The 27,386-nt window shown below is 41.6% G+C and overlaps 1 protein-coding gene across 9 annotated transcripts in view; it reads left to right on the top strand.

Moving 5' to 3' along the window:
• Nucleotides 1-27,386, top strand: part of LOC121439635 (dystrobrevin beta) — a 234,448-nt gene that overhangs the window by 17,904 nt on the left and 189,158 nt on the right. For all 9 annotated transcript variants that reach the window (XM_041640172.1, XM_041640169.1, XM_041640167.1 and 6 more), the window contains 4 exons: nucleotides 2,430-2,497; nucleotides 4,835-4,915; nucleotides 11,465-11,678; nucleotides 24,325-24,410. In XM_041640172.1, the coding sequence (XP_041496106.1) occupies nucleotides 2,431-2,497; nucleotides 4,835-4,915; nucleotides 11,465-11,678; nucleotides 24,325-24,410 (448 nt within the window). In that variant the 5' untranslated portion in view covers nucleotide 2,430. The remainder of the gene's footprint in view (nucleotides 1-2,429; nucleotides 2,498-4,834; nucleotides 4,916-11,464; nucleotides 11,679-24,324; nucleotides 24,411-27,386) is intronic.

Genomic DNA, 27,386 nt, shown 5'->3' with positions numbered 1-27,386 from the left:
AAACTTTTCCTTACAGGGCCAAATAGTAAATTTTACTTTAGATTTTTCAGGCCACAAGTTCTCTGTAGCCTGCACTGTAGTCTGCCATTGTATGAACAGAGAAATTCTGCCATAGATAATAAAGTGATGAAGCCAGGTATAAAAACACATGTCTGGCCGGGCAGTGGTGGCACACGCCTTTAATCCCAGCACCTGGGAGGCAGAGGCAGGCGGATCTCTGAGTTTGAGGCCAGCCTGGTCTACGAGAGCTAGTTCCAGGACAGGCACCAAAGCTACAGAGAAACCTTGTCTCAAAAAAACCAAAACAACAACAAAAATAAAACCACATGTCTGTAATCCCACCATTTAGGAGGTGGGGCAGGAGGATTAGGAGTTCAAGGTTTTCCTCAGTTGTATACCAAGTTTGAGGCTAACCTGGATTACATGAGACCTTGTCTAGCCCTCATACTCTCTTCTAAAATGAAAAAGGAAACAGAACTGGCTAGGCGTGGCTGTGTTGCAGAAGTAGATGGCAGGTCCTGTGCAGTCCTGCAGTTTGCCAGCTGTCAGCCACTCGCAGTTTTCCATGCGGTGGTGGGGGCTGAAATTGCCTGGCAGTGGGGCCATCTAAATGACCCAGGGTATAGATTGCGTCCCAAGATTAATCTGGAAATAAAAACGAAATTTTAGAAAACTGCCATTAAGAATTCAGCCATCTCTAGGAATTTGCTTTTTCTGCTTTGAGAAAAGTGAAGTAAAGGAATACTACAGCAGATAGAGGGTATGACTTGTGAAAGACGTCATGCAGGACATGGTGGTTATTCTGTTGCCGTCTGTATTAGCAGTTGCCTTTGTGAGAGACGGAGTCCGGGAGAAGGGAGTCGCAAGCTTTTGAGTGGCCGCTTCCCTCTGTAATTACAGGCTACTGGAACCAACTCCTGTTTTTTCTTTAAGTCCTAGATTTTATTAGATTGTTTTTCTGTTTCTGGCTGCTTTTTCTTTGACTTAACTTTCTGTTTAGAATTCTGTTCAGTCACATCTTGGTCTGGTTGAAAAAAAAAAAAGAATTCTGTTCAGAATTCCTTTGATTTGGGGTAAATTGTAACCATGACGTGTGTTGAAACATCCCTGATAACATTTCCATGACCTGGGATAGGGTCATTCTTGACCAAAATCTTATTTATGGGATGTTAAGGAATATGTTTACATTTAAAAGTCTCTTTAGGGTATAACTAAACTTGGCTATAACCAGGCAGGTAACTTGTTTTGGTGAATGTGCCGTTTATATAGTTGCCATTTAGTCTGTGATCATAAGATATTTGAGAATGGTTTGTACTAGTTTAATGTATAACAGTTTAATCATACTTGAGAGTGATTTATAACAGTTTAATCTACTCAGGGTAGTTATCTGGTTTATGTTCAGGAGAACTTGGCACAAGCCGGTCTGTATAATGGGTGGTGTTCTAGCTTTTTAGACTTCAGAGATCCAGATATCTGTAAACAACAGTTACACGAGAGCTATGTTCAAGAGGGTTGCGATCACACTGGTGTTGATCTAAGTGCCCTTTAGCAAGTTAGCTTTCTTGGCATCTGTTGCCTAATCTGTGAAACAGGAGCAGCAGTACTAATAAAGCAGGCACGTGGGATTTTTGACCCTAGAGGAATGCAAGTGATGCTGTTGCTTTTGTTTTTGAGACCGAGTCTTTCCATGTTGTCTAAAAATTCTCCTGTCTCAGCCTCTCAGGTAGCTGGGAATTGACACTTGGTTCCACACATGTGAGGCACAGCCTAAGTCAGTCAGCAATGACTGCTATTGCTATGTGATAGGAAGGTCCCTTTGAGGAGCTCCTTAGCTCGGAGACGAATATCTTTTTAATATTGTTTCACCCAAACCAGAAGATTTTATCTTTCGTGTGTAAATGGAAAACTCTCATGTTCTTTACTGTGGGTTTTCATTCTGTTGTATCTGAAATCATATTTAGCAACATACTATGGTGGTAGAAGAAACTGTCTCAATATACTCAGGGCTCTATAAAGAAAATAATCAAGTTGAAACAATGACATCCTTAGCCAGGCAGGACGGTGTATGTAATTCCAGCACTCAAGGCTGGGGTGGGGGAATCGCTGTGAATTTAAGGTCAGTCTGGGCTCTGTTGTGAGGTCTGGAGCAGCCTGGATGAAAGTATGAGTCCCTAAAGAAAAGAAAAGCAGTCCACGTTTTCAGCCCAGGAACTAAATGTGCCAGCCCCTGTGAGTACTGACTGCCCAGCGTCTTTGATAAGCTGCTGGGTGATGGGAGAATGGCTCACCTTTCGGTGGGAGGCCCCACTGTATTTATGCTGCTGTAGAATGTTCACTGTGGTTTCCTGCACCTCTCACAGCTGATGATAAGTACTTGGTTGAGTCGTCGTTATCATACCGTGGCTCATTATGTCTTTCTTCATCGCCAGGATGATTGAGGAAGGTGGGAACAAGAGGAAGACCATGGCGGAGAAGAGACAGCTCTTCATAGAAATGCGTGAGTGTCCAGGGCTCCCACGCATGCAATACGGGGTGGGGGGGGGGTTGTGTGTGTGTATGTATGTATGTATGTATCTATCTATCAATGTATATCCCTCCTTCCTCCTAGACAGGGTTTCTTTGTGTAGCCCTGGCTGTCCTGGAACTCATTCTATAGACCAGGCTGACCTCAAACTCACAGAGATCTGCCTGTCTCTGCTTTCCAAGTACTGAGATTAAAGGTGTGCGCCACCACCACCACCTGACTAAGAAAGCAAGATCATTAAGGCAGAATGGAGTCTCTGTGACTTTAAGTCATGACTGTTGTTTGGAACTCTTTCTGTAACTGTTGTTACCATAAGTTTGCCAGTGGCGATAAGTAGTTAATAATTAATACATTACATAAATTATCTTTTTACTAGATACCAGGCTTGCAGTAGAAAGAACTAAGCATTAGAACTATTGGAAAACCAAATGGAAGAACTTTGCTACCCACTTAAAAATCTTCTGTTTAAAATTATATTGTGACATTTAAAAAAAAAAATCCCAGAACATGGCCTGGAGGAATTGGGTGGCTCCCAGTGTTTTTTTTTTTTTTTTAATTATGTGTCTGTGTGACTTTGACCATGTGATACCGACCGTCTCACATTTGTTGGGTCTCAAATTCCTTTATAGTATTGGTCTGGATTAGTTTTGTAAAACTGGAACTCACTCAGTAGATCAAGCTGGCCTCAGACTCACAGAGATCCTCTGCCTCCCGAGTGCTGGGATTAAAGGCGTGCACCACCACCGCCTGGCATAAGCCTTTAAAAACATTTTATGGGTACTACTGCAAAGCTGGGTCTGGGCATGCGCCTGCCATCCTGGTGCTCAGAGGTGAGGCAGGAGAAACATGAGTTATTAAGGACAGCCTTTTTATCTTAAACAAATTACAAAATTGGTACTGCATGGTTGAATCAGGAAATGGGAGGCAGAAGCCCAGACTAGGATAGTCCACGAGGTACTTGAAGAATTCTAGAGTTCTGCCTGTTACAATATAAGTAACAGGTGAAGTTTCAGAAGATCTTTCGACTCTCTCAGCAATGTTTAAATATGTAGAGACTGAGTCAGTGGAGGCGGAGTTAGGCTCAGCTCAGAGGTTTAGGCTTGATAACTGTCAGAGGTCGTAGAGAAGAAATGCTGGGACTGACGAGGAGTTGGCCCAGATTGCTAGTTATCTAAGGCAGGTGCTTCCCTCTGTCTCACCCCAAAGAAACAAAGTGCAGCTGAGCTTCCTTGAGGCCTGTGCACTGTCTCTCCCATCCTGCTCCTGTCTTATCCCTTTTCACCAGGGGTCATCCTCACTGGCTTTGAACTCACCATCCTCCTGTCTCAGCTTCTTAACTGCTGGGATTATAGGTGTGTGCCCGTGCCTGGCTCTATAATTATTTCCTGAATCTGCCCCTCAGACACAGGCTGTGCAGTTAGAATGCCGTGTTTGGATCTTGGGTCCCATGCTTAATGACCTTAGGAATATAACATTATATATGTATAACTTTAGGCAAGTTTCTTTTTTTCATTAGAATTTTATTATTATTATTTTTTATGTGCATTGGCATGAGGGTCAAATTCTCTGGCACTGGAGTTATATAGACTGTTGTGAGCTGCCATGTGGGTGTTAGGAATTGAACCCGGGTCCTCTGGAAGAGCAGCCAGGGATTACAGGCTAGCTGGCCAGTGAGCCATAAGGATGCATCTTGTCTCCGCATCCCTGGCACTGGAATTGCAAGCACATGATACCATGTCTGGCTTTTTATACGGATACTGAGGATCTGAACTCAGGTCCTTGTGTAACTAGCACTTTACTGACTGAGCCATCTCCCCAGTACAATTTAGTCCTTTATTACTCTTTTCCTCCTTTAATCTCCCTTTACTTGATTGTGACTGAGATATTCTTCTTTATCTTTTTTTTGTTTGTTTGTTTTTGTTTTTTTGTTTTTTGAGACAGGGTTTCTCTGTAGCTTTGGTTCCTGTCCTGGAACTAGCTCTTGTAGACCAGGCTGGCCTCAAACTCACAGAGATCCGTTTGCCTCTGTCTCCCGAGTGTTGGAGTTTACTTTCTTGACTCCACCGTTTTCTGCGTTACCCTCTGCTGTCCCTTCCTAATCCCGCAGCTCACTGACTAAAGACACCGAGTGTTCCTCCTCTCGGAGTTCTCCTGTGTAGCCTAAGACAAAACTGGTAGTGTCTTGGTATGTTGTGTGCACAGGCACACTGTTTCTTTCCTCTCGGTGTATATCACAGTGGAACCACACTTCTACTGTACAGCAATGAACTGCTCAACACAGCTCAGCTTTTTGCTGTGTCCTCTTCCTAGGTGCTCAGAATTTTGATGTCATACGACTGTCAACGTACAGAACAGCTTGCAAGTTACGATTTGTACAGAAGCGATGCAACCGTAAGTCATTTCTTATTTCTTTGATGGGCAGCTAGGTTTCCTGAAGTTATGAAATAATTTTGATATCTTCCAACCATACCATAAGGTTAGTTGAACTCTGTTTGTCTTTTTGTAAAGAATTTATTATTCTTAAATTATGTGTATAAGTGTATGTCTGCATCTGAGTTCGTGCACACAAGTGTAGATGCCCCCAGAGGCCAGATGTAGGTGGAGCTTTTCTGTTTTGCCATTCAGCTCTGTCCCACTAGCTGGTTCCCAAATAACCACATAGAGACTTATTATTAATTATAAATGTTCAACTGATAGTTTAGGCTTATTACTGACTAGCTCTTATAACTTAAAATAACCCCTATTTCTTATCTGTGTTCTACCACATGGCATATTTATCTTCTGCTTCCTCTGTGTCTGGCTGGCAACTCCAGTCCTCTTCTTCCTATTGTTCTCCCTGTCTGGCTCTCCTGCCTACCTCTGCTTTCCTAACTATTGGCCATTTAGCCTTTTGCTAAACCAATCAGAAGGTGCCTTGGCAAAGACACATCTTCACAGTGTACAAAAAGATTATTCCACAGCAGCCAGAGGCATAGGATCCCTTAGAGCTGGGGTTAGTGGCAGCTGTGAGCCACCTGACATAGGTGCTGGGAATTGAACCTGGGTCCTATGGAAGAGCAGTAAGTGCTCTTAACCACTGACCCAACTCTCCAGCCCCAATTAATTCTCTTTATCTTGAATATTTATCAGAATACAAGCTTTGTAAATGGAACGCATTTGTCGATATATTCCTGTTTCTCTTAAAATGCTCAATAAAATTGATATTATAAGTAATGTTGCTGGAATCTGTTTTTTATTACATTTCTATTTATTTTATATGTCTCTCTGTATGTGCCTGTGTGTGTGTGTGTTCATGCTATAGTTCACGGAGGGCAGGAGACAACTTCTAGGAATCATTTCTTTCTTTCCACCATGTGGGTTCCAGATTCCAAACTCAGATTCTCAAGGTTTGCACATTTGCCTTTACTTGCTGAGCTGTGGAGCCTGCCCTGGCCTTTTTCGCTGAGCTGTGGAATCAGCTCCAGTTATTAGGACTTGGAATTACTTACAAGTTCTGAGGGGACAGAGTAGTCATGCTATTTAAGTAGGAGAAAGTCATTTGTTCAAAATTAATAAAGTTACTAGCTTCTGAAAGAAAGGCCTTGGTGTTTTGATACAAATACAGTGAAATTTGATTTTCTTGATCGAATTTTGTATAACACAAATTAACTTCTTTTAATAAGTAATGGCTATCATGTGGATTATAAAATATGTACAAATATATGGATGCATGAATATTCTTTCACTGTCTGTGAAGGTGAATTGTTCCAGAATTGCTGTGCATGCATGTACATGTGTTAATGAGAAACTGGTTTATATAATGGAGAAAAGAACATTAGCCTAAGAATTGGAAAACCTTTGTTTTTTTTTTTTTTAATTATTTTTATTTTATGTGCGTTGGTGTTTTGTCTGCATGTATGCCTCTGTGTGAGGATGTCAGATCTCTCAGAACTGGAATTACAAAGAAGGAGGACTTGTCTCGGGTCTAAGGCAAACCCAATGTGAGCTGTCATGTGGGTACTGGGAATTGAATGTGGGTCCTCTGAAAGAGCAGCCAGCACCCTTAATCATGGAGCTGTCTCTTCAGCCTGGAAAATCTGTTTTAAAAGACTGAGTTTTACTGTTCGTTAAAAACAAGTGACTCAGGCTGGAGAGATGGCTCAACAGTTAAGAGCAGTGGCTGCTCTTCCAGAGGTCCTGAGTTCAATTCCCAGCGACCACATGGTGGCTCACAACCATCTGTAATGAGATTTGATTTCCTTTTCTGATGTGCATGAAGACAGAGCACTAATGTACATAAAATAAATAAATATTAAAAAATCAATGTCACCTATTTCTAAATAAACAAAAATAAAAGCAAGTGACTCTAACAAGTCATTTTACATTTGATAACTTCTGTCATGTGTAAGACTTAAAAATCCTTCTTACATACATAAATAAGTAAATCTTTTAAAAGGGGGTGGGTGGAGCCAGGTGGTGGCAGTGGTGCACACCTCTAATCCCAGTACTCGGGAGGCAGAAACAGGTGGATTTCTGTGAGTTCTAGCCTGGTCTACAGAGGAAGTTCCAGGACAGGCTCCAAAAGCTACAGAGAAACCCTGTCTTGAAAATCTTCCTCCCTCCCCTCAAAAAGGGGGGTTGGGTGAGGGGAGAGATGGACAGTGGTTAAGAGCTTTTCCAGAGGTCCTGAGTTCAATTCCCAGCATGGTGGCTCACAAATGTCTATAACATCAGATCCTGTAGGATCTGATCCCTTCTTCTGGAGTGCAGATGTCCATGCAGATAAAACACCTATATACATAAACAAACAAATAAATAAAAAGAAAAGAATTAAATATCCTGCCAGGTTCTGGGTGTGGTGGTGCACACCTTAGAGGCAGGCAGATCTCTGTAAACTCAAGGACCAACTTGGTCTACATATCAAGTTCCATGCTAGCTAGGGCTACATAATGAGACCCTGTCTCAATTAAAAAGAAAGAAAGAAAGAAAAAATTATAAAGCCTAAATTTCTAGAGCTTGTCATGGCCTCTTGGATTACAGCCATGTTTCTTTAATTGTCATTTCTAAAGCATTAATTTTCAGATTATGGATGCTGGCCATTAGTGCTTCATGAAGTCACTTTGATGGGCTGTAACTAAGTGTATAATGTGAAAGAATAGAGAAAAAGAAGCTATCAGAGTGTGGCTAGGGAGGTTTTAAAAAGTGCTTTTGAGGGGCTGGAGAGATGGCTCAAAGGTTAAGAGCATTGCCTGCTCTTCCAAAGGTCCTGAGTTCAATTCCCAGCGACCACATGGTGACTCACAACCATCTGTAATGGGTTCTGGTGCCCTCTTCTGGCCTGCAGGCATGCACACAGACAGAATATTGTATACATAATAAATAAATAAATAATTCAAATAAATAAATAATTTAAATAAATAAATAAATAGGTGCTTTTGAGACTTGTGTATCTAGATATGTGCTTGCATGTGCATGAGTAAGAGGGAGAGAGGGAGACTGAGATTAAATATTTCCGAGTGGTGGTGGTGCATTCCTTTAATCCCAGCACTGGGGCAGCAGAGGCAGGTAGAGCTCTGTGAGTTCAAAGCCAGCCTGGTCTACAAACTACAGCCAGGACTACATAGTGTGATTATCTATCTATCTATCTATCTATCTATCTATCTATCTATCTATCTATCTATCTACCTATCCATCTATCTCCATCTGTATCTATCTATCTATCTATCTATCTATCTATCTATCTATCTCCATCTGTATGTATGTATGTGTGTATCTCTATCTATCTATCTATCTATCTCCATCTGTATGTATGTATGTGTGTATCTATCTATCTATCTATCTATCTATCTATCTAACTATCTCCATATGTATGTATGTATGTATGCATGCATGTGTCTGTCTGTCTGTCTGTGGTGAGTGTGGGTTGTGGCCATAGTGTTTGAAAACTGCTGTCTTAGAGCCACTGTTTGAAAGGTTCTTTAATTTTTCCCATAAATATTCTTGGAGAGTGTGATGTGTGTAGGTGTGGCTGTGCTAAGATACCATGACCAAACCAGTTTATAGAAGAAACAGTTTATTGGAGGTTCACAGTTTTAAGGCATGTTTGTGTCTATCACAGTGGTGAACATGGCAGCAGATTGGCAAACATGATGCTGGAGCAGTACTGAGAGCTAACATCTTGATCTGTGAGCATGGGACAGAGAGATCTAACTGGGAATGACATGGGTGTTTGAAACATCAAAGTCCACCTCCAGTGACATACCTCCTCCAACAAGGCTAAACCTCTTTATTCTTTCCAAATAGTTCTACCAACCTGGGACCAAGCATTCAAGTATATGAGCCTATGGGTCCATTCTTATTCAAATCACCATAGTAATGTTCTAAAAATTTTATTCTTTTCCTTGTCCAAGTACTGTACATTCTATTGTGAGTTTTTCTGTGTGTGGGTGTACAGCATAAATGGAATTAACTTTCAGTGTTATCTGTGTCTGTTTCTATTGCCTTTATACTCCTTATTGAAAAGTCACCCTTTTCTTTACTGCCAAAGAGCTGCATTCATTCGTTAGGAGACATGTATAGGGGCTGGAGAGAGGACTCAGTGGTTAAGAGCACTGGCTGCTCTTGCAGAGGGCCCATGTTCCACTCCCAACACCCACACAGTGGCTACCCAGCCACCTGTAGCTCCTGTTCGAGGGATCTGATGTCCTCTTCTAACTTCCACAGGGACCAGGCACACATGTGGTGAATAAACATACATACAAGGCAAAACATTCATTCAATGAAAGTACAGATATCAAATGTTTTTAAAAAAGAAAAAGAGTAGAAGATGGTTCCTAGTAGTATTGTGAGAACATCCATGGACAGCCTTCTGTGTTCCCTGGGGAATCCAGAAAGATCATCAACTGATAGCCATCATTACAGCTTTACAATGAGTCCCGCTGTGGGTGTAGAGATGGCTCAGTAGTTAAAATCACTTGATGTCCCTCCACCAAACCTGGGCTCTATTCCCAGTACCCACATATGGCTCACAACTGTCTGTAGGTTCAGTTCTAGGGGATTGGACTCCCCCTTCTGCCCTTTGGCGTCTGTAGACACTGCAAGCTCTTCATGCACAGGCATATACGCAGGCAAAACATGCATATACATACATTCTTCATTGAGTTTGTTCCCCCCCCCGCCCTTTCCTTTCTCTGATTTTTCCCATGGACCCTCCTACTGTCTTTCAAATTTATGGTCTCATTTTCTTTAATTATTGTTGTTGTGGTTGTGTGCATGTGTGTGTGTATTCCTAAATATGTAAATACAATTTGCCCAGTTTGTATATTTCTTGTGTTTATATGTCTCAGAGCTGACTACTTGGTATCAGATAACCAATCTGGGGCCTCGTTCCTTGGGACAGTTTTTCCTGTTTCAGCATTCCTTAGTTGTTTATAGTTCTTTGTCCAGGATTCAGGCGCCATAAAATGTTTTTCTTCCATGTTGGCATGTCTGTTGGTGTTGTCCTTGTTGAGGTCTTGTTTGAGTGGCCATGTTGTTGAGACTTCATGGTGTAGCTTCCTGTCCTAGCTAGAAGACACATCTCACAGCAATTTCCTGGTCCTCTGACTCTTGTAGACTTTCCACCCCCTCTTCTGTGCTGTTCTCTGAGCCTTAGATGGAGGAGTTACGTTGTAGGTGTATCAGTTGTGGCTGCCACACACGATCCCTTGCTCTTCTCTGCAGTTTGATTGGTTGTGGTTTTCTGTAATAGTTTTTGTCTGGCTAGACCCTGGTACAAGCTGTGCAGGACCCGGCCAGGAGCATATACCTGGTTGTCACATACCTGACCTTTTACATGGGTGCTTGGGATTTGAACACAGGTCCTCTTGTTCGTGCAATAAGTGCTCTTACTCTCTGATCATCAATCACTTCCAGTTTCTTGGCCATAGAAAGTAAAGTTTGAGATATAAATGTTGCTGAAGTTGCCAGACTAATATAATAAAGGATTCAGGATGATGTAGCAAATTGCTAAACAAGCTGAAAATTGGGCTGTCTCAATGGTTAAAGGCACTTGTCACCAAGCCTGATGGATGACTTGAGTTGAATCCCCAGAATCCACAGGGCGGAAGGAGAGAAGCAACGCTTAAACATCGTCCTTTGACCTCTGTATGTGTGCTGTGACGTGTACACATCTACTCAACTGCCTATTAATAGCCCTACACTTAAATAAATGTAGCAAAATTGTGTTTTAAAAGAGGAAGGTTCTTATGAGTAATTCTTGATTTATTTTTCCTTTCATATCATCAACTGATAAAAGTAACAGGGTCACTATTTATAAAGACGTGAAACACCAGTTACCTGAATGAAGTCTCAGGGTCAGCCCTGTTCCAGGGCAACTCCTTGATGTCCACAGAGAACATTCTGTATCCTGTCATTGAATGGGTTTCTCAATATTGGCTAAAGACTTCCTTCCTTCCTTCCCTCCCTCCCTCCCTCCCTCCCTCCCTTCTTCCTTCCTTCTTTTCTTTTTGAGTTAGCGTTTCTCTATGTAGCCCTGCCTTGTTCTGGCACATGCTTTGTAGAACAGACTGACCTCCAACTCACAGAGATCCACCTGCCTCTGCCTCCTAAGTGCTGGGATTAAAGGTGTGCACCACCACTCCCAGCTGAGTTTCTTTATTTTTAGCTTAAAAAATTAGTTGAGGGCTGGAGAGATGGCTCAGTGGTTAAGAGCATTGCCTGCTCTTCCAAAGGTCCTGAGTTCAATTCCCAGCAACCACATGGTGGCTCACAACCATCTGTAATGAGGTCTGGTGTCCTCTTCTGGCCTTCAGTCATACATGCAGGAAGAATATTGTATACATAATAAATAAATAAATATTTAAAAAAATATTAAAAAAAATTAGTTGATTAGTTTAAATGTCCACTTGTGGGGTGACACTGTGCCTTAAAATTGTTGACAGTTTATTTTCTTTGGTTTAGTTCATCTTGTTGATATCTGGAACATGATTGAAGCTTTCCGAGACAATGGCCTTAACACACTGGACCATAGCACTGAGATCAGCGTGTCCCGCCTCGAGACCGTCATCTCCTCCATCTACTATCAGCTGAACAAGCGCCTTCCTTCCACCTACCAAATCAGCGTGGGGCAGTCCATCAGCCTCCTCCTCAACTTCATGATCGCCGCCTATGACAGGCTAGTACCTCACACGCTCACTTTTAAATCATGCCCATCTCCTCATCGCCCCCTTTCCACACGGCCTTGCTAACCCTTGTCAGCTTAGAGCCACAGCTGAGGTTCTGTACGGTGGTCCCCGCTGTCCTCTGGCGTGCCACAGACAGAGCTCTGTAATAGATGGGGAATCACCCGCTTGAGTCATCCTGTCTGGTAAAGTGATTGACACTTCAGCAGACCCGTTCACTCTCTAAGAATTAAGAAATGCTTCAGCTTTGACCATGCTGGTGTGGCTTTCTGGTTGACTTCCAGGTTAATCGTTCTTTAACACCAAATACCTTTAGACTGAAGTTTTCTCGCAAACACCTAGGAATCTGTTTCAGACTTTTTCAGTTTGACTATTGTACGGTAGACTTTACAGCAGGAGCAAGAGACCACTTTAGTGTATTGAAGTTAAAATGGAAAGGATTTCCTCTGCTGTAAAAAACAAAGCCACACCAAGCCAAACAAATCCTAAAGGATGAACTGTTCCAGGAGCCAGGAGTTCCTGCTGCTTCTCAAGGTTGTTCTATTGACCATTGGATGGATAAATTCTCTTGCTTTCTCTCTATATAGATATAGAGTTATGTTGAGTTTATACATTTGTAAAATGATGTTATTTGCATGTTATGGTAGCAAAAATCCTGTGGATTAGTGAGAAAGTACGGGTGTGTCTGCTATGCCCAAATCTACAAAGTCCCCCAAAAGACAAGGCTTTTGTCCTGTATGTAAAAGCAAAGAGCCTTTATTTTATGCAAGTTTGCAAAAGGTCTCCCCGCATGTCCATGTATTGGAATAAACAGAGAGCCCTGAGCTCAGTTAGAGTTGGGTTTTATAGCAGTAAAGGTGGGGGTGTGGGGTTTCTGAGGTCTAGGTCCCCTGATTGGCTGACATTTGTCTAGGGGTGTCCTGATGAGTGTGTGCTGGCAGGTGATCCTATCTACAGTGGTTGGAGCGTTAGGCATTTCCTTTGGATGGTCTGTTCTTGGGTGGTGCTCAGATAATCTTAGTTTATGGTTCTTCCTGCAACTGGGTATTGCTTCAGGGTAAATTACTGAGACTCAGGCCTTCATTAAACTTAAGGATGGTTGAGTCCTACACTGGCAGGTGATAATGGTTGGAAGTAAAGAACTTCCTTTGGGTGATCTGTTCACATTTAGTTTATCATGGCTGGCTCCTCCAGTGTCAAAGCCAGGTTACATTTTAGGCTTTCCTTTTTTTTTTTTTTTTTTTTTTTTTTTTGCAGCCATTTGTATACAAGCATTTTAGACTTTCCCTAGACCCATAATATGTTCATGTTATCATGTTAGATATTTTTTCCATTTGGTAGAAAATTATTTAAAGATATTCAAAATTTAAAAAGTCCTAGAATCCTAAAATCATTTTAAAAATAGCGTTGTGGATTAAGTTAATCTTGTACTCTCTAAGGCCCAATCCTGCAATCTAAAACCCTTGCTAGAAATTGTTACTCGTTGTGACTAAGTAACTTCTTATCATGGCCTAATCCAGGAACTCAGCCAGTTCCAGGCTTATGCAACACAAATCAGTTCAAAAAACAGTTTTTGAAATGTAGTAATAAAAATCACCTTACGTGGGGATTAAAAACCGTGAGTCTGGACTGGGGAGGTGGCTCAGTTTTATGACAACGTGTTTGTGTCACAGCCAGGACTTCAGAATAATCGCCAGAGTGGACCTAAGAAATGTTGGGCACACTTGGAACCCTGGAGCTGCAGTTTGAATCCCCACCACTTACACAGAAAGAAGGGTGTGGCTGCCATTGCTCATAACCTGTCTTGGGTAGATTGAGACAGGTAGGTGCTGAGAGCTTGCTGTCCAACCAACCCAGCAAAGCTGTGAGCTTCCAGTTCAGTGAGAGACCCTGTCTCAAGGCAGGAAGGTAGAGAGGTTGGTAGCTGTCTCCTGGCTTCTGCCTGTCTATGCATGGCTTTACACAGCCACACACTCACTTGTGTGCAGCACATACAAACAAACACACACTCATGGGGAGGAGAGGAAGAATAACTAGACAGTTTATCAGAAGACATAGAGAAGGACTGGGGCTGTGTAGAGCCCTCCAGATTTACTCCCTAGTACTGCTAAAAGAGGGGTGGGCGGGCATGCGAGAGGGAGGAAACATGAATGGAAGAGCCAGCCAGAACTAGCAAATGCAGGGGGATGAACTGAGAAGAGAAAGGGATGTACTCAGTTAGAGGTGGGCTTGGTAATTTTCAGATCAATATGCCTACACCTGACGTTGGATGTCAGAATATAATATCACATCGTTACTAATGCTGAGATCTGGTAAGAACTTGGCTCTCCAGAAACCTAAAATTGGTGTCCTTGTACTAGACACAAGAAAGGATCTGATTATTTGAATTTTGTTCTTGTATATCCGAGCATGTAATCATTAAATCCTTCAAGGTTTAGCCATTTTATTGAATGTGGGCGTATTTATTGCTTAGGCCAGGGGGGTCCTTGATATATAGATTACCTAGCCACTTATTTTAATTGAATCTTTCATACTTTTTATCCATAATTCTTCAAAATTAGAAATTAAATTCAATAATTAGTTAATCTTAACTTCCTTTCATCTTCAGATATATAGTCAATATTTTTGTCCTAATGTTTCCTGATATCGTAGATTATAAGACTCCCATATATGCTAGGGACAATCGGAGTATAGGATTTTGTTCCTTCAGTGAATATTTCCTGAGGATTTATTTATTTTATTTTTTTAAAAGATGAGAGTTTTAAATGCAGTTTGAGAACCAAAAGAGCGCAGGTGTCTGTGTGTGGGACTGAGTGAAACCCACAAGGAGCAATGACAACGGCACAGGTGTTGTATTTATCCCGCTGGTATTTTTGTTTAGGCTTTTGCAGTAGGTTGTTTGATAATGCTGGTATTTTTGTTTAGGCTTTTGCAGTAGGTTGTTTGATAATGCCATGCATGCTTACATTTCTCATTTCATTTTCATGGTTCTTCACAGCTTTCTCCCCCTCTGTGAAATTCTAAATTATGTATAGTGTTCTTTCTTATATCTGTCGTATTTTCTCTCACCGTCTTTTGTGAGTTTGCTATGTTTTCTCTTTGGACTTTGTTCTATTTTTTCCTTCTAGTATATTTTCTAGGTATTTATTTTCGAGACGACTGTCTAACCTATGTTTACCTTTCAGTGTTAATTTTAATGACTTTCTTTTTAGTTTGCGAATCTGTCAGATATTTGAAAGCTTAAAAAAAATCTGTTTTCTGCCAAATATTTCATCATTGTTTCTTATTTCTTGATTATGATAAACTTTATTCTTTATATTCATTTGCGTTTTAGCCTAATATCTGGATTTTATATGATGATTTTTGTGTTACTTATTTTTTCTATTTTTCACTTGTACTGTCTTCCTACCTGAGTTATTTTTATTTATTATGTGCCAGATGTTACATAATACCATTGTTATTTTAAATGTTATTATGTGACAGTTATTTTAGATCTTGGGGACTGTTTCTCTCTAGGTAGGGATATGTGTGTGCTTCTGCCAGGTGCCTAGAGACCCTGGAAGTCTGGGATGACCTCCCTTCCAATCCGAGTCTGCCCTTGGCTGAGGCCCTGATGGCCTTTGCGCACCACCATCTTTAGGTCGAGCTTCAGAGCCTTCCACCCACAGTAACAGGGGTCGTCCCTCAGAATCCTAGTCACTTGCATGAGAAGAGTGAGTCCAGGTGTTGTGGAACGCACAGGCTGACCTCCCAGGGCCTCCAGCCTCTCCTGTGTTGGAACTCATTCATTCTTGGTGCTGCTCAGGGGGGTTTACAGATTGTTTTTCCCTCCCTCGCCCCCCTCTCCTTTGCTTCGTGGAAAGGTTGGTTATAATCAATTTGTTTGTCATTGCTTGAAGCCCATTATTTTTTCAGATGTTGCCTCTTAGGTTTTTCTTTTTTCTGACTGTTGGCATAATGACCTTTATCTTGTTTATTAATGTTTCTACTTTAATGGCTCAGTTTCTTTAGACGTATCTAGCTTATCATCTCATCAGTCATGAGCCCATGACTCCTTGGGAGCTATAGCTTGTTGCTTTGCCCAGCACAGAGGGAGAGAGCACTCAAGTGGGCTGAACTGCATCTTAGGAAAGAATTGAAATTCAAAGTCTGATTTCTATGGAATACATGTCAATTTTATACCCATCAAGTAAAAAAGAAGGTCATTAAGTCTGCAAGTTGGGGCCACTGGTATGTAGTTTGTGATGGAGTTATATGAAAAAATTATATATAGTTTAAAAATCAGACTGGCAATCATTTTAAAGTTGTGTTTTTGAAGTTTAATTTGGATACATTAAAAAGATTTCATAGCTCCATCTTAGTAGTGAATGTTTAAACCAGAACAGTATAAAACTATGCTTAGCATTCATGAGGCTCTGGGTACACGCAGCCAGTCGGTGTGTCCCCCCTCCCACCAAGTAGCTGCAGAGTCTTCCATTTCTCATAAACACAAATGTATTCCTTAAATTCTGAGCTGCTCGACCAATGGTGTGGACGATTTTGGAAGCAGATAACAGCAGTGGTCTCTAAGCAAAGGTGCGCCATCCTGAGCAGCACGGTTGTTTCCTATCTGTGTATGTTCTGTACCTGCATTCCCCCTCTTCTTCAGGTATCTTCAAGACAACTAGAAAAAAAGCACAGAAAACTGGAGTTTCAGTGCAAGTAGGAAAACCTTCCGTAACAGTAGATCTAATCCTGGAGGATTTATTGCAGCCTTGCTGGGAATTTTCCAGGACTTGGTAGAGCGTGAGCGACTGGCGTTAGCTGTATTAGAACAGTGTGATCCTAAGGGAGAACCTAGTGTAAAAGAAGAAAGATAACCGTGCCGAGGGCCAGGTGGAGGAGGTCTGTGTCATCACTTCATCCTGCCAGACTGGGTGCCACCACCTATGTATCCTGATGAGCCCACTGTGTGCCCCACAAGCTACTCCTCTTTTTATTATTTGTTTCTTTATACAATGGGGTGCTGTATAAAGTATTCCTCTCTGTAAAGTATTTATATATTTCTCTCCTAGCGCCACCACGACCCTACCTCAAGAATTCCCAGTCTTTCTTCCAAATCTTATTTATTTATTTATTTATTTATTTATTTATTATGTATACAGTGTTCTGTCTGCATGTATGCCTGCAGGCCAGAAGAGGGCACTAGGCCTCATTACAGATGGTTGTGAGCCACCATGTGGTTGTTGGGAATTGAACTCAGGATCTTTGGAAGAGCAGGCAATGCTCTCAACTGCTGAGACACCTCTCCAGCCCTTTCCAAATCCTTTCTCCTTCTCAGGTCCTTTTCCTTAATATCACCAGCCCCACTTTTTTTTTTTTTTTTTTTTTGGTTTTTCAAGACAGGGTTTCTCTGCGGCTTTGGAGCCTGTCCTGGAACTAGCTCTGTAGACCAGGCTGGTTTCGAACTCACAGAGATCTGCCTGCCTCTGCCTCCCGAGTGCTGGGATTAAAGGCGTGCACCACCATCGCCCGGCCACCAGCCCCACTTTGATCCCTTTGAGGATCTGTAGTTCTTGGCTGTGTAATTGCTTTGGCTTTCATTTATGCAGTGCCTTTTTTGGAGCATATAAGTGAACAGATGAGGTTGAAATTGTGAGGACAGAGGTTTACTTCAAGTCTTTGGCTCTTTAGTACGTGCAGTGGTGGATTCCTGATAAGGGGCTGTAAGACCAAAATGAAAAGTTGCAGGTATCTGTAAGAAAATCAAGTAATACCTGAAGCTGATTTTTACTTGATTAAGCGGTTTGACTTTTCCGTTAAGTGGATTCTTGACTTGCAGTTGATTATTGCATAATCTATTCACTGTGAAGTTCTTAAAATTATGATTAATTGGAAAAATATGAGTTTCTGGAAATCAAAGAGAAGGGCTCTTTTTTAAGAGCAGCATTGCGTGATCGGGCTGGTGGCAGTATTTCTAAAGTACAAATCTGTTTGCATGTAAGAATACTAATTCATGGTTGGCAGCATCCACAGTTGTTTGCCAAAGAGGAAGAAGCAGTTCATTTAAGTGAAAAACGTTCCCGGCAGTCTTGCTTCAAAAATATTAAGTTGAACATCAAACTCTTAATAAGTACTGCACAGCCAATCACCCAGATGAGGTCAGATAATCATAAAATAGGTAGAATTTGAGGCTTTATTAAATGGAAGGGAACAGTCTTCCACGCAGAGGGCGCAGGTGAGGTCTGCAGGTGTTTCTGAAGGTGCCTGTGTATGAAAACATCACTGTTTATCCAGGGTGATTCACTGTCTGCCTGGCTTGGCCCAGAGCTAATCATGGTGCTTTCTCAGTGGTGGATATTAAGAACCCCTTTTAGAAGTCACATGCGAGGCTTATTGTCAGTCTGTAAATTAACAGACATGGGGAAATGAATCATGGAGTAGTTTAAGGTAGAGACTTGCTCCTTGTGGAGATGAGTGCTTGGTGCAGGCTGCTGTTTGGGTGGGGCTAGAATAACAAGTTTCTTTACATCCTTTTATTTTAGTCTTTGGATGGAGTTAATATGTACTCTTGTGTTACATTTAAAATGTTGACCTACTGATTAGCTCCCCGCTATGATAGGCTATGTCAGTGAGTTGCGTGGTTTGTGCTGAAACGTTTCCCAAATCTTGCTCAAAAAGAATTAATTGTGATGGAAGCTTCTCTTTTACATCAGAAGTAGTAGAACATGGACCTTTGTGAGGCTTTGGCCAGCGACTGCAGACTGCTCATTTCTTAGGGAACTTGTACAGCATCCGTAGAGTAACTCTAGATGCCGGCTGGGAAGGGTCAAGGGTGAGTTCTTCCCAGAAGCAGCAGCTGTTTGCAGGATCACAGGGTCTGGCTTCTACGTGACTACGGTTTCTTCCCGCCCCTAATTGTAGAGGAGGCATACCAAGCTTTACTGAACCATCAGAAAAATGAAAGCAATGCTTTCTTTGCTTTGGAAACTGCCCCTATAAAATAAGTAGCCAAGGAAAGTGTTCATGGCGAAGAGGTCAGTGCTGAAGTTTGGTTTAGCAAGCAAATAGTTAAGAGAGGGGAGCTAAGGGTTTTTTTTTTTTTTTAGATTTATTTATTTATTAAGTATACAACATTCTGCCTCGATGTATGCCCGCATGCCAGAGGAGGGCGCCAGATCTCAGTACAGATGGTTGTGAGCCACCATGTGGTTGCTGGGAATTGAACTCAGGACCTCTGGAAGAGCAGCCAGTGCTCTTAACCTCTGAGCCATCTCTCCAGCCCCAGTGGGTTTTATTTTGTTGTTTTAGTATTATTTTTTTGAGACAGGGTTTCACTTTATAGCTTTGTAGACCATGCTGGCCTTGAACCCACAGAAATCCACCTGCTTCTGCCTCCTGAGTACTGAGATTAAAAGGCCACCACAACCAACCTTTTTTTTTTATTTTTTTTATTTTTTTATTTTCAAGACAGGGTTTCTCTGTAGCGTTGGAGCCTATCCTGGAACTAGCTCTTGTAGACCAGGCTGGCCTTGAACTCACAAAGATCCACCTGCCTCTGCCTCCCAAGTGCTGGGATTAAAGACGTGCACCACCACCACCTGGCTAAAATAGTGTTTCTAATGTGTTTTGAAGATTAGGAAAATGCTACATAAGTGCTCATTACTAGAACAATCTTTAGAAGTAAAATGTCCTGGCATCGGTAAGAGTTACCATGCTGAGTTTACTGAGGTTCTGTTCGCCTCCCCTGAAGAGCTGAAGCTTGACCTGTCTCTTTTGCTAGTAGCTGGGAAGGGAACTATTACACTTCCCTTCTCTGTAGAAGTGACATCAGTTTCTGTTCCTCAGCAAACAATAGATGTCATCTTGTCTCTTTGAAGGGAGAAAGTGAGGTTTGGAGCCAAAAAGATACTTATAAAACAATAAGAGAGAGAATATATAAATACAGCTAAAGGAGGTTTTAAAAATTTTTTGGCAACTTATTTTTTTTTTTTTTATGTGATGGATGTATTGCTTGTCTGCATGTCTGGTATACCATGTGCATGTACCCACAGAGGTCAGAAGAGGACTTAAAATCCCTTGGAAATGGGGTCACGGATGCTTGTTAGCTGTCATGTCGATGCTGGGAATTGACCCCGGCCCCTCTGGAAGTGCAGCCAGTGTTTTAACCACTGAGCAATCTCTCCAGTGCGGCTGAAGAATTTTAAATACTGAGAAAAGTAGGGCTATTTGAGACCAAGGATCATAGTGAGTATGAGGGAGATTAATGTATGGAGAAATGCTAGGTCTTTAGGGTTAAGAATGTGTAGAATGTAGCTAGGCACCCTGTGCATTGTATTAGCAGTTCTCAGCCTTGGGTGCCTATTACAATAAATGGGAAAAGTTTAAAAAATAATGGCGAGCTTTCGTCATCCAAATAGTATATTCAGATATCTTCTAAAGGAGAACTCTAAGAAAACACAACTATTTTGTTGACTTCTATAAAAGTATTCTCTTAGATCTCTAGATTTGTGAAATGATGAGTTGCATCTTGGTCTGTGCCCTCACTCCTCATGGTTTCTAGGAGCTGTGGGCACTAGGGGAATCTTCTGTTTTTATGCTTAGTCTTTGCTTTGCTCACTGAGGTCGAACTCCTAATATCCTTGCTGATGGTAGAACTGAGGTAATCTTTTGTCTTTGACGCTGGCTCCTGACAAATTTTCTAAGTCACAGGGATATCCGATATAGTTCCCAACGTCCCTAACTTCCTAGGTGAGAACATCTATTGTTCTAATCAGATGAGTCTTGATGGGCTCCTGGACAACCTCAGGATGGAAGCTGGTTGCTAGTGGGCCTAGTGGGCCCCGTCTGTGTGATTACAGTTGGAACTTGCAGCTTTGGTCCCCAGCCTTGGGTATTAAAGAGATTGAGTCCGATGCTAGCTTGCAATGACTTAATCAGTCATGTGTACATAATGAAGCTTCATACCTCTCTAGAGGACTGAGTTTGAGAGCCTCTGGATGGCTGCACATACTCATTGCCTAAGGAAGGGTATAAGAGCCCTTCACACCCCTCTGTTCATGTGTTTTCCTCATCGTGTACCCTGAACATAAATAGTTTCCCTAAATCCTGTGAATGGTCAGACCCATGGGGGAAGTTACAGGGACCCCTGATGTGTAGCCAGTCAGCCGTGTGTGTTAACTCCCTACCTACTTCTTGGAATTGGCTTCTGAAGTTCAAGCGATTGAGCCTTCAGTCTGTCTAGCAGGTCCATCGTGTCAGAATCAAAACGATCCTCATGTCCCCACCTCCTCTCGCTGGAGTTACAGACACCTGGCTTTTCACGTGGGGCCAAGGGTCCTGATTCAGGCCCTCCTGCCCGCTGAGTAAGCTCTTTACTCGAGGAGCCATTTTCCCAAGCCCTGCCCTGTTTCTTCTTAATCTGGCAATTTTGTATCTTTTTTTCTCCAGTTTTGCTGGAGATTTATTGATATAATTAGTTTTCTGCCCAAACACTAGCTCTTTATTTTTCTTAATTTTTTCCTATTTTTATTTTCAGTTTCATTAATTTCTGCTTTTATTTATATTTATTTTCCATTTTTAGTCTGGAGTTTGATTTGCTGCCCCCCCTCCCCCCAGTCGTAAATTGGATGCTTGAGAATCTTTTTTCCAATGAGAAGTGACCAGCTTCTTTGGTTAAGTTTGTTTGCCTCCTCCCGTTGTGGAATCAAGCTGTTATTCTCAATATCCCTTTACACATGGTTTCTGCATGTACAGTACATATGCAAAAATACATTTTTCTTTTTTTAAGTTTATGTGTGTGGTGGTTTTGCTTGCATGTGTGTCTGTGCACCATGTGTGTGCATTGTCCTCAGATTCCCTGAAACTGGAGTTACAGATGGTTGTGAGCCACAACGCGGGTGCTGGAAGTCAAAGCCATATCCTCTGGACTATAACCTCATAACCGCTGAGCCATCTCTCTCTGGCTCTATGTTCTCTCTCTGTTGTAGCATTTTGCTAGGTTGTACTCTGGCACTATCTTTATTCTGTCTGTACATTGCTTCCCCCCCCCTTTAATACTAGGGATTACTAGGCAAGTGTTCCACCACTGAGTTACATCTCCAACACATCTTTATTTTTCTTTTGAGACAGGTTCTTACTGCATTCAGGCTGACCACCAACCTAGAGCCTCAAAGCCTCCTATATAGATAACAATTTCAGGTGTGTGTTGCCAATCCTGTCTTTACTATCTGCTGTGAATAACAGTTTTTCATTTGTTTGTTTATTTATTTATTTATTTATTTGTTTATTATGTATACAACATTCCTTCTATGTATGCTTGCATGCCAGAAGAGGGCACCAGATCTCATTATAGATGGCTGTGAGCCACCTGATGTGGTTGCTGGGAATTGAACTCAGGACCTCTGGAAGACCAGTCAGTGCTCTTAACCTCTGAGCCATCTCTCCAGCCCCTATTTATTTTAAATGGCCTCAAACTCCTCCCATCACATCCTGAGTGCTGAGATCACAGATTTGTGCCACCCACCATTCCTGGTTTATGTGGTGCTGGGAATTGAACCCAGGACTTGAGTTCATACTAGACAAACATGCTGGTTCTTAGGTACCAGCTTTACTTCTCCAAGTTCAATGAGACAGGTAAGCGTTGTCTTCAGCAGTCATTTTAGGATTCTTGACTGTGTGAATTCTTTGGGAAAAGATTGGAACAGTTTTATCTCCTTTACTTGCCTCCCCTGTGTGTATTGTCTCTCTTGTTAAGGGTCCAGTTGACATACAGAAATAATTGTGTTTCTGCACCAACTCTCTTGCTTGTGCTGCCAGACAACCTCAGACACATGAGGACTTTTAATAATTCCTTTTCTATCCCATCAGAACTGTGTTAATAATCACTTTGAGGTCTGTAGTTGTGATGGGTTCGGGGGACACAGCATTCTTTCACACACATTTCCCAGGGCCTATGCTCAAGGCCAGTGGTTCTCAACCTGTGGGTCACGACCCTTTCGCAGAGCTTACCTAAGACCATTGGAAAACCCTTTGTAGTATGATCTATAGCAGTAGCAAAATTACAGTTACAAAGGCGCAACAAAAATAATTTTACGGTTGGGGGTCAGCACAACATGAGGACCTGTGTGGAAGGGTGGCAGCGTGGGGAAGGTTGAGAATCACCGCTCTAAGCACCAGTTCTTATGTCACTGCTTTGACTTTTATGTTTTATCCAGGGATGGTTTTGATCCTTCTGAAAATCCATTTTGTGTTGAGTGTAGTAGTGCATCCTGAAATCCCAACATTTGGGAGACCGACATAGGAGGATTGCTTTAAGTTCAAAGCCAGCCTGGACTTCAGAATGAGTTCCAAATTGCCGTGGACTGGGAAGACCTCATCAACATTTTTTAACAGTACACTTTTTAAACTTCACTAACGATTCCTTAGATGCTGCCTTTTCTTGCACAATGGAATGGTTGCTTGACAGGAATTTCTCGTCATTCTAGACCCATATTCCTTACGTATAGAACACTGTCTTTATTTCTGAAGAATTATATATTTCTAAAAACCCCTTCGTTGTTTTAGGTAGTTACAGGGTTTGTTGTTTTATGAATAAGCTCTATGTGATGTCATAGTTAAGAACTCAGCTGTAGTTAAAATGACTTGCAGACCATGTTCTTCTTGGATGTGAACTTTTCAGATAAACAAGGAACTTTGGGAGCCGGGGAAGCTTTCCTATACTGGAGATTGAATCAGGGCTTCAGGCTCGCGAAGGCTTGTGAAGGCTCGCTCTACAGTGAGCTGTATCCCCAGTCTGGGAAACATTCTCTGTGCTCTATAGAGTATAACGGGGCGTTTGCTTTTTCAGAACAACATGGTAATCTCTCTTTGCTGCAAAGGTGGTGTTTTACTCTAAGTTACCGTAAAGCTTTATGATCATAGACTTTATAAAATATCCCCAAAGGCCCACTGTTGACCTCAGGTGCCGACTTTAGCCCGCTGGTGAAGTTTTTTATCTGCAGTGAAAGCCGGTGTGGCTGAAAGGATGACACTTTGGTGATGTTGCTTAGCATTCATTCTGTTCTCCTTTTCTTCTTTCCTAAAGGACCAGGGTTACCTTCCCCTTTACTCCCTTACAGTGGTGTATGGAAGAGCTGAAACAGATGTGATTAAGCTTCTCAGAATAAATACTTAACATTGTTACTTGAAGATTGTTAGAAGATAAACATACTATGAAATCTTCATAGCAGCGTGCGCCTGGTGTTTAGTGTGCAATAATAAACCACCGTTATCCTGATGTTAGGGCATATTTGTAAATTATATCTAAACTGGGTGCTTTTTCAATTTTGACCGCTTACTTCTGCTCCGGCTATAGATTTAATGTTTTTTTTTTAATAAGAAAGTCGATTCCGGCTCATCCATTTGGTTTCTTCCTACAGATCAACAGAGATTACAAGCTGTTTGTAAAATTCGCCTTCAGGTGACTGTTAGCTTTAGCTGTCTCTGACAATTATAGATGAACCTTCCTTCTACAAAGGACGAGAAACCAGAGTTTATAAATGTGGGAAAGTTAAAGTGTGTAAGGACAGGAATCAATTTCTTAGTTGTTCAGTATTTAGAGATGTGTTTGATTGTTTTTGTGGTTCCAGATAGCAATTATTTCTAATATTTATTTTGCAGTGAGGGCCGAGGCAAGTTGACCGTATTTTCAGTTAAAGCTATGTTAGCAACCATGTGTGGTGGAAAAATGCTGGACAAATTGAGATGTAAGTATTTTCATATTACTTAAAAGTTTTTATTTTCAAATTAGGATGGCTAAACAATTTTAAGTGAATGAATGATATAAGAATTTTGGAGCAGCTGGCTCCAGATACATGAGCTGTGCCACCTACTGTTCAGATGCATAAGCCGACTGCACTTCTTGTTAGGGTTTTTAAAGTGAGAAAACTGGAGTGCAGAACAATGATATTCACACTAAAAAAAACCTTAAAAATGCTTTCTATATTAGTAAATGTGATTGGAGATGATTATGTTTTTAGTTAGAAAATAAATGTAATTGCTTTTACTAGGCTCGATCAAGTTTAGCCTTCTTACAGCTGCAGGTAAATTTTTTTTTTTTTTTTTGCTGTAATCAAGCTTTCTTAGCCAGGCTCAGCTACTCAGAAGCTGACAGGCTGCTCCCCCTCCCAGCCTGTCCTGTTCCTTCCTAGCTGCTTTTCCTTTTATTGCTGTTCCTTGCTTTTTGTTTCTGGTTTGTTTGTTTTTCCTTTCCCACGGGTTGCCATTCATAACTGTTTAGTTTTGCTGCCTGTGGGTTTTACTTATCTGGTCCTCAGGTCAGGTGTCTGTCTGTACCTGCTTGTCGGCGTGTGCTGCCCTGATAGAGGGCGACGGCGGGGGTATCGTCTACATTCAGAGCCTGGTTTTAAGCTGTTCTTTTCTCCACTGTGCTAATACTGCCATGGCAGGGACACACTTAGGGCCAGGAGCCATTTCCAAGAAGTAAAAGTGAAGCGTGGGTGTTCGTGAGGCCCTGGGATTATGTGTGTTGTGGGAAGGATGACTCGAGATTAAAGTGCTTGTCAGAAGCCTGACAAGCTCACACGGTGAGCGAGAGGACCAGTCTCCGTGAGTTTCATGACACACACACACAGATAACAACGTCGTTTTAAAAAGACAGAATTGTGACTTTTTATGTTTGCATGAAATATAATTTCATCCATATTCTCCTTTTCAAAAGAAACCTCCATAAAAGAATAAAAAAAGGAAGAAAAAGGAAAATCCTTTTATAAGTGGCCCTCAGCATTTGACATCTGTGTTGTTCAGGGGCTGGCTATCCTGAGCTTTTTCAGATTTTATTTGTTGTTTGGGCTAGTGATGTTTGGTTGTGTGTTCTCTGTCACTGGCTGATTTGATGCCGTTAGAGGTCCCCTGTCTTTCGAGCTCTCTGCTTGTTCCTGTATGCCACTGACAGAAGCATCACACACGTAATACTCCTTAAGTGGGTATCCTGGGAGACGCACCCAAAGCCTGTATTCAGATGGTCAGTTTGGACCACCCATGGGAACCTGTCCCCCTGGGTTCTCATTCCCCGACGTGCTCTCTCTGGTTGAGGTGGCTGGATAACGGCATAGGCAAAAGGGAAGTGTAGTACTGCTTGGTGACCTCCAGCTGTAATTTCTTTATATACTTTCTTCTCCCGTTAGTGTGTTTAGTTCCCATTCACTCCGCAACCTCTTCTGACTGCATTCTCCAGTAAAGGTCCCACTATATGAAACCTCTACCTTGTGGGATACACCTCAGCATTGTTTCTTCTTACTTTTTTAACTTTTGCTTCTTGCCTTTTAGAATTTTTTTCAAAGATTTATTTATTATTATTATTTTTTGTTGTTTTATGTCCACTAGTGTTATGTTTGTGAAGGTGTCTCAGATCCCCTCTGGAACTGGAACTGCAGACAGTTGTGATCCACCATGTGGGTGCTGGGAATTGAACTTGGGTCCTCTGGAAGAGCAGCCAGAGATGACTGCTGAGTCATCTCTCCAGCCCCTGTTTAGAATTTTTTAACTAAAACTTTTCCTTTATTTCCCCCTCTACCTCTATAAAAATATTTATTGTTTATGTGTATATGTTTGTACCTGCTTGTCTGTTTGTATATCACATTGGTACAGGAGCCTACTGGAGCTGGAATTATAGGAGGTCCCTGTAAGAAAACAAGTGTTTTTTGTTTTTGTTTTTGTTTTTTTTTTTTTTGTTTTACTGCTGAGCCCTTGTCTCTCAAGCCTCTGCCTCCACCTTTTATATTTGATGTGTTTTAATATCAAAATATCACCTTAAATGACTTCACAAACATTTGTGCTTTGGTCTGAAATGTGTTAGATTTTTCATAAATGCTCGGAGCATTTCTGTCTCTAGGACATTTACAGAAATGTCCCTTACTGTGGTCCTTAGGGCTGTGTTCCTCGATTGAAAGGTAATTTACATAAAATCCTAAATGCCATCTTGTAATCAGGGTAGACTTTAAAAAAGTGTGATCAGAACTCAGTGTTAGCGCCCCAGCGTGGGAGCAGCACCTACAGGCTGAAACCACAGCTGCCCACCAGACTCAGCGTCTACCTGGTTGACTGCTGACTTACTTTGTCAGTGTTTGCCATTTGTTTCCTAAGAAAGTTAACCCTCTTATTTAAACCCCACCAACTCATCCTGAAAGTGGCAAGCGATTCATTTATTTTCTTTATTAATTTTGATTTGTTTACTTTAAATTTTATTTAAAAGCTAGCATTGTTATTTTTGCAGAGTTAACAAATGTGTGAGGAAGACTGTAAAAATGCTTTTATCGCAGGTTGGAGGGCTGGAGAGATGGCTCAGCGGTTAAGAGCATTAGCTCCTCTTCCAGGTTTCCTGAGTTCAGTTTTCATCAACTACATGGTGGCTCACAACTATCTGTAATAGGATCGGATACCCTCTTCTGGTGTGCTTGAAGGCAAAGCACTCATGTACATAAAAATGTGCAAACAAATAATCTTTAACTGGACATGGTGGCACACTCCTTTAATTTCAGCACTCGGGAGGCAGAGGCAGGCGAATCTTTTGAGTTTGAGGCCAGCCTGGTCTACAGAGTGAGTTCCAGGACAGCCAGGGCTGTTATACAGAGAAACCCTGTCTAGAAACAAACAAACAAACAAAACAAAAAAAACAAAGAAAAGAAAAGTGCTTTTATCTATTCATTTGTTGGACTTGTGGA

Source organism: Microtus oregoni, unplaced genomic scaffold (assembly GCF_018167655.1).
Source record: "Microtus oregoni isolate MIOR12 unplaced genomic scaffold, Mior012 000062F_ref0000492, whole genome shotgun sequence".
NCBI lineage: Eukaryota > Metazoa > Chordata > Mammalia > Rodentia > Cricetidae > Microtus > Microtus oregoni.
The sequence above is the reverse complement of the archived record's forward strand: the minus strand, read 5'-3'. Positions and strand labels throughout refer to the sequence as shown.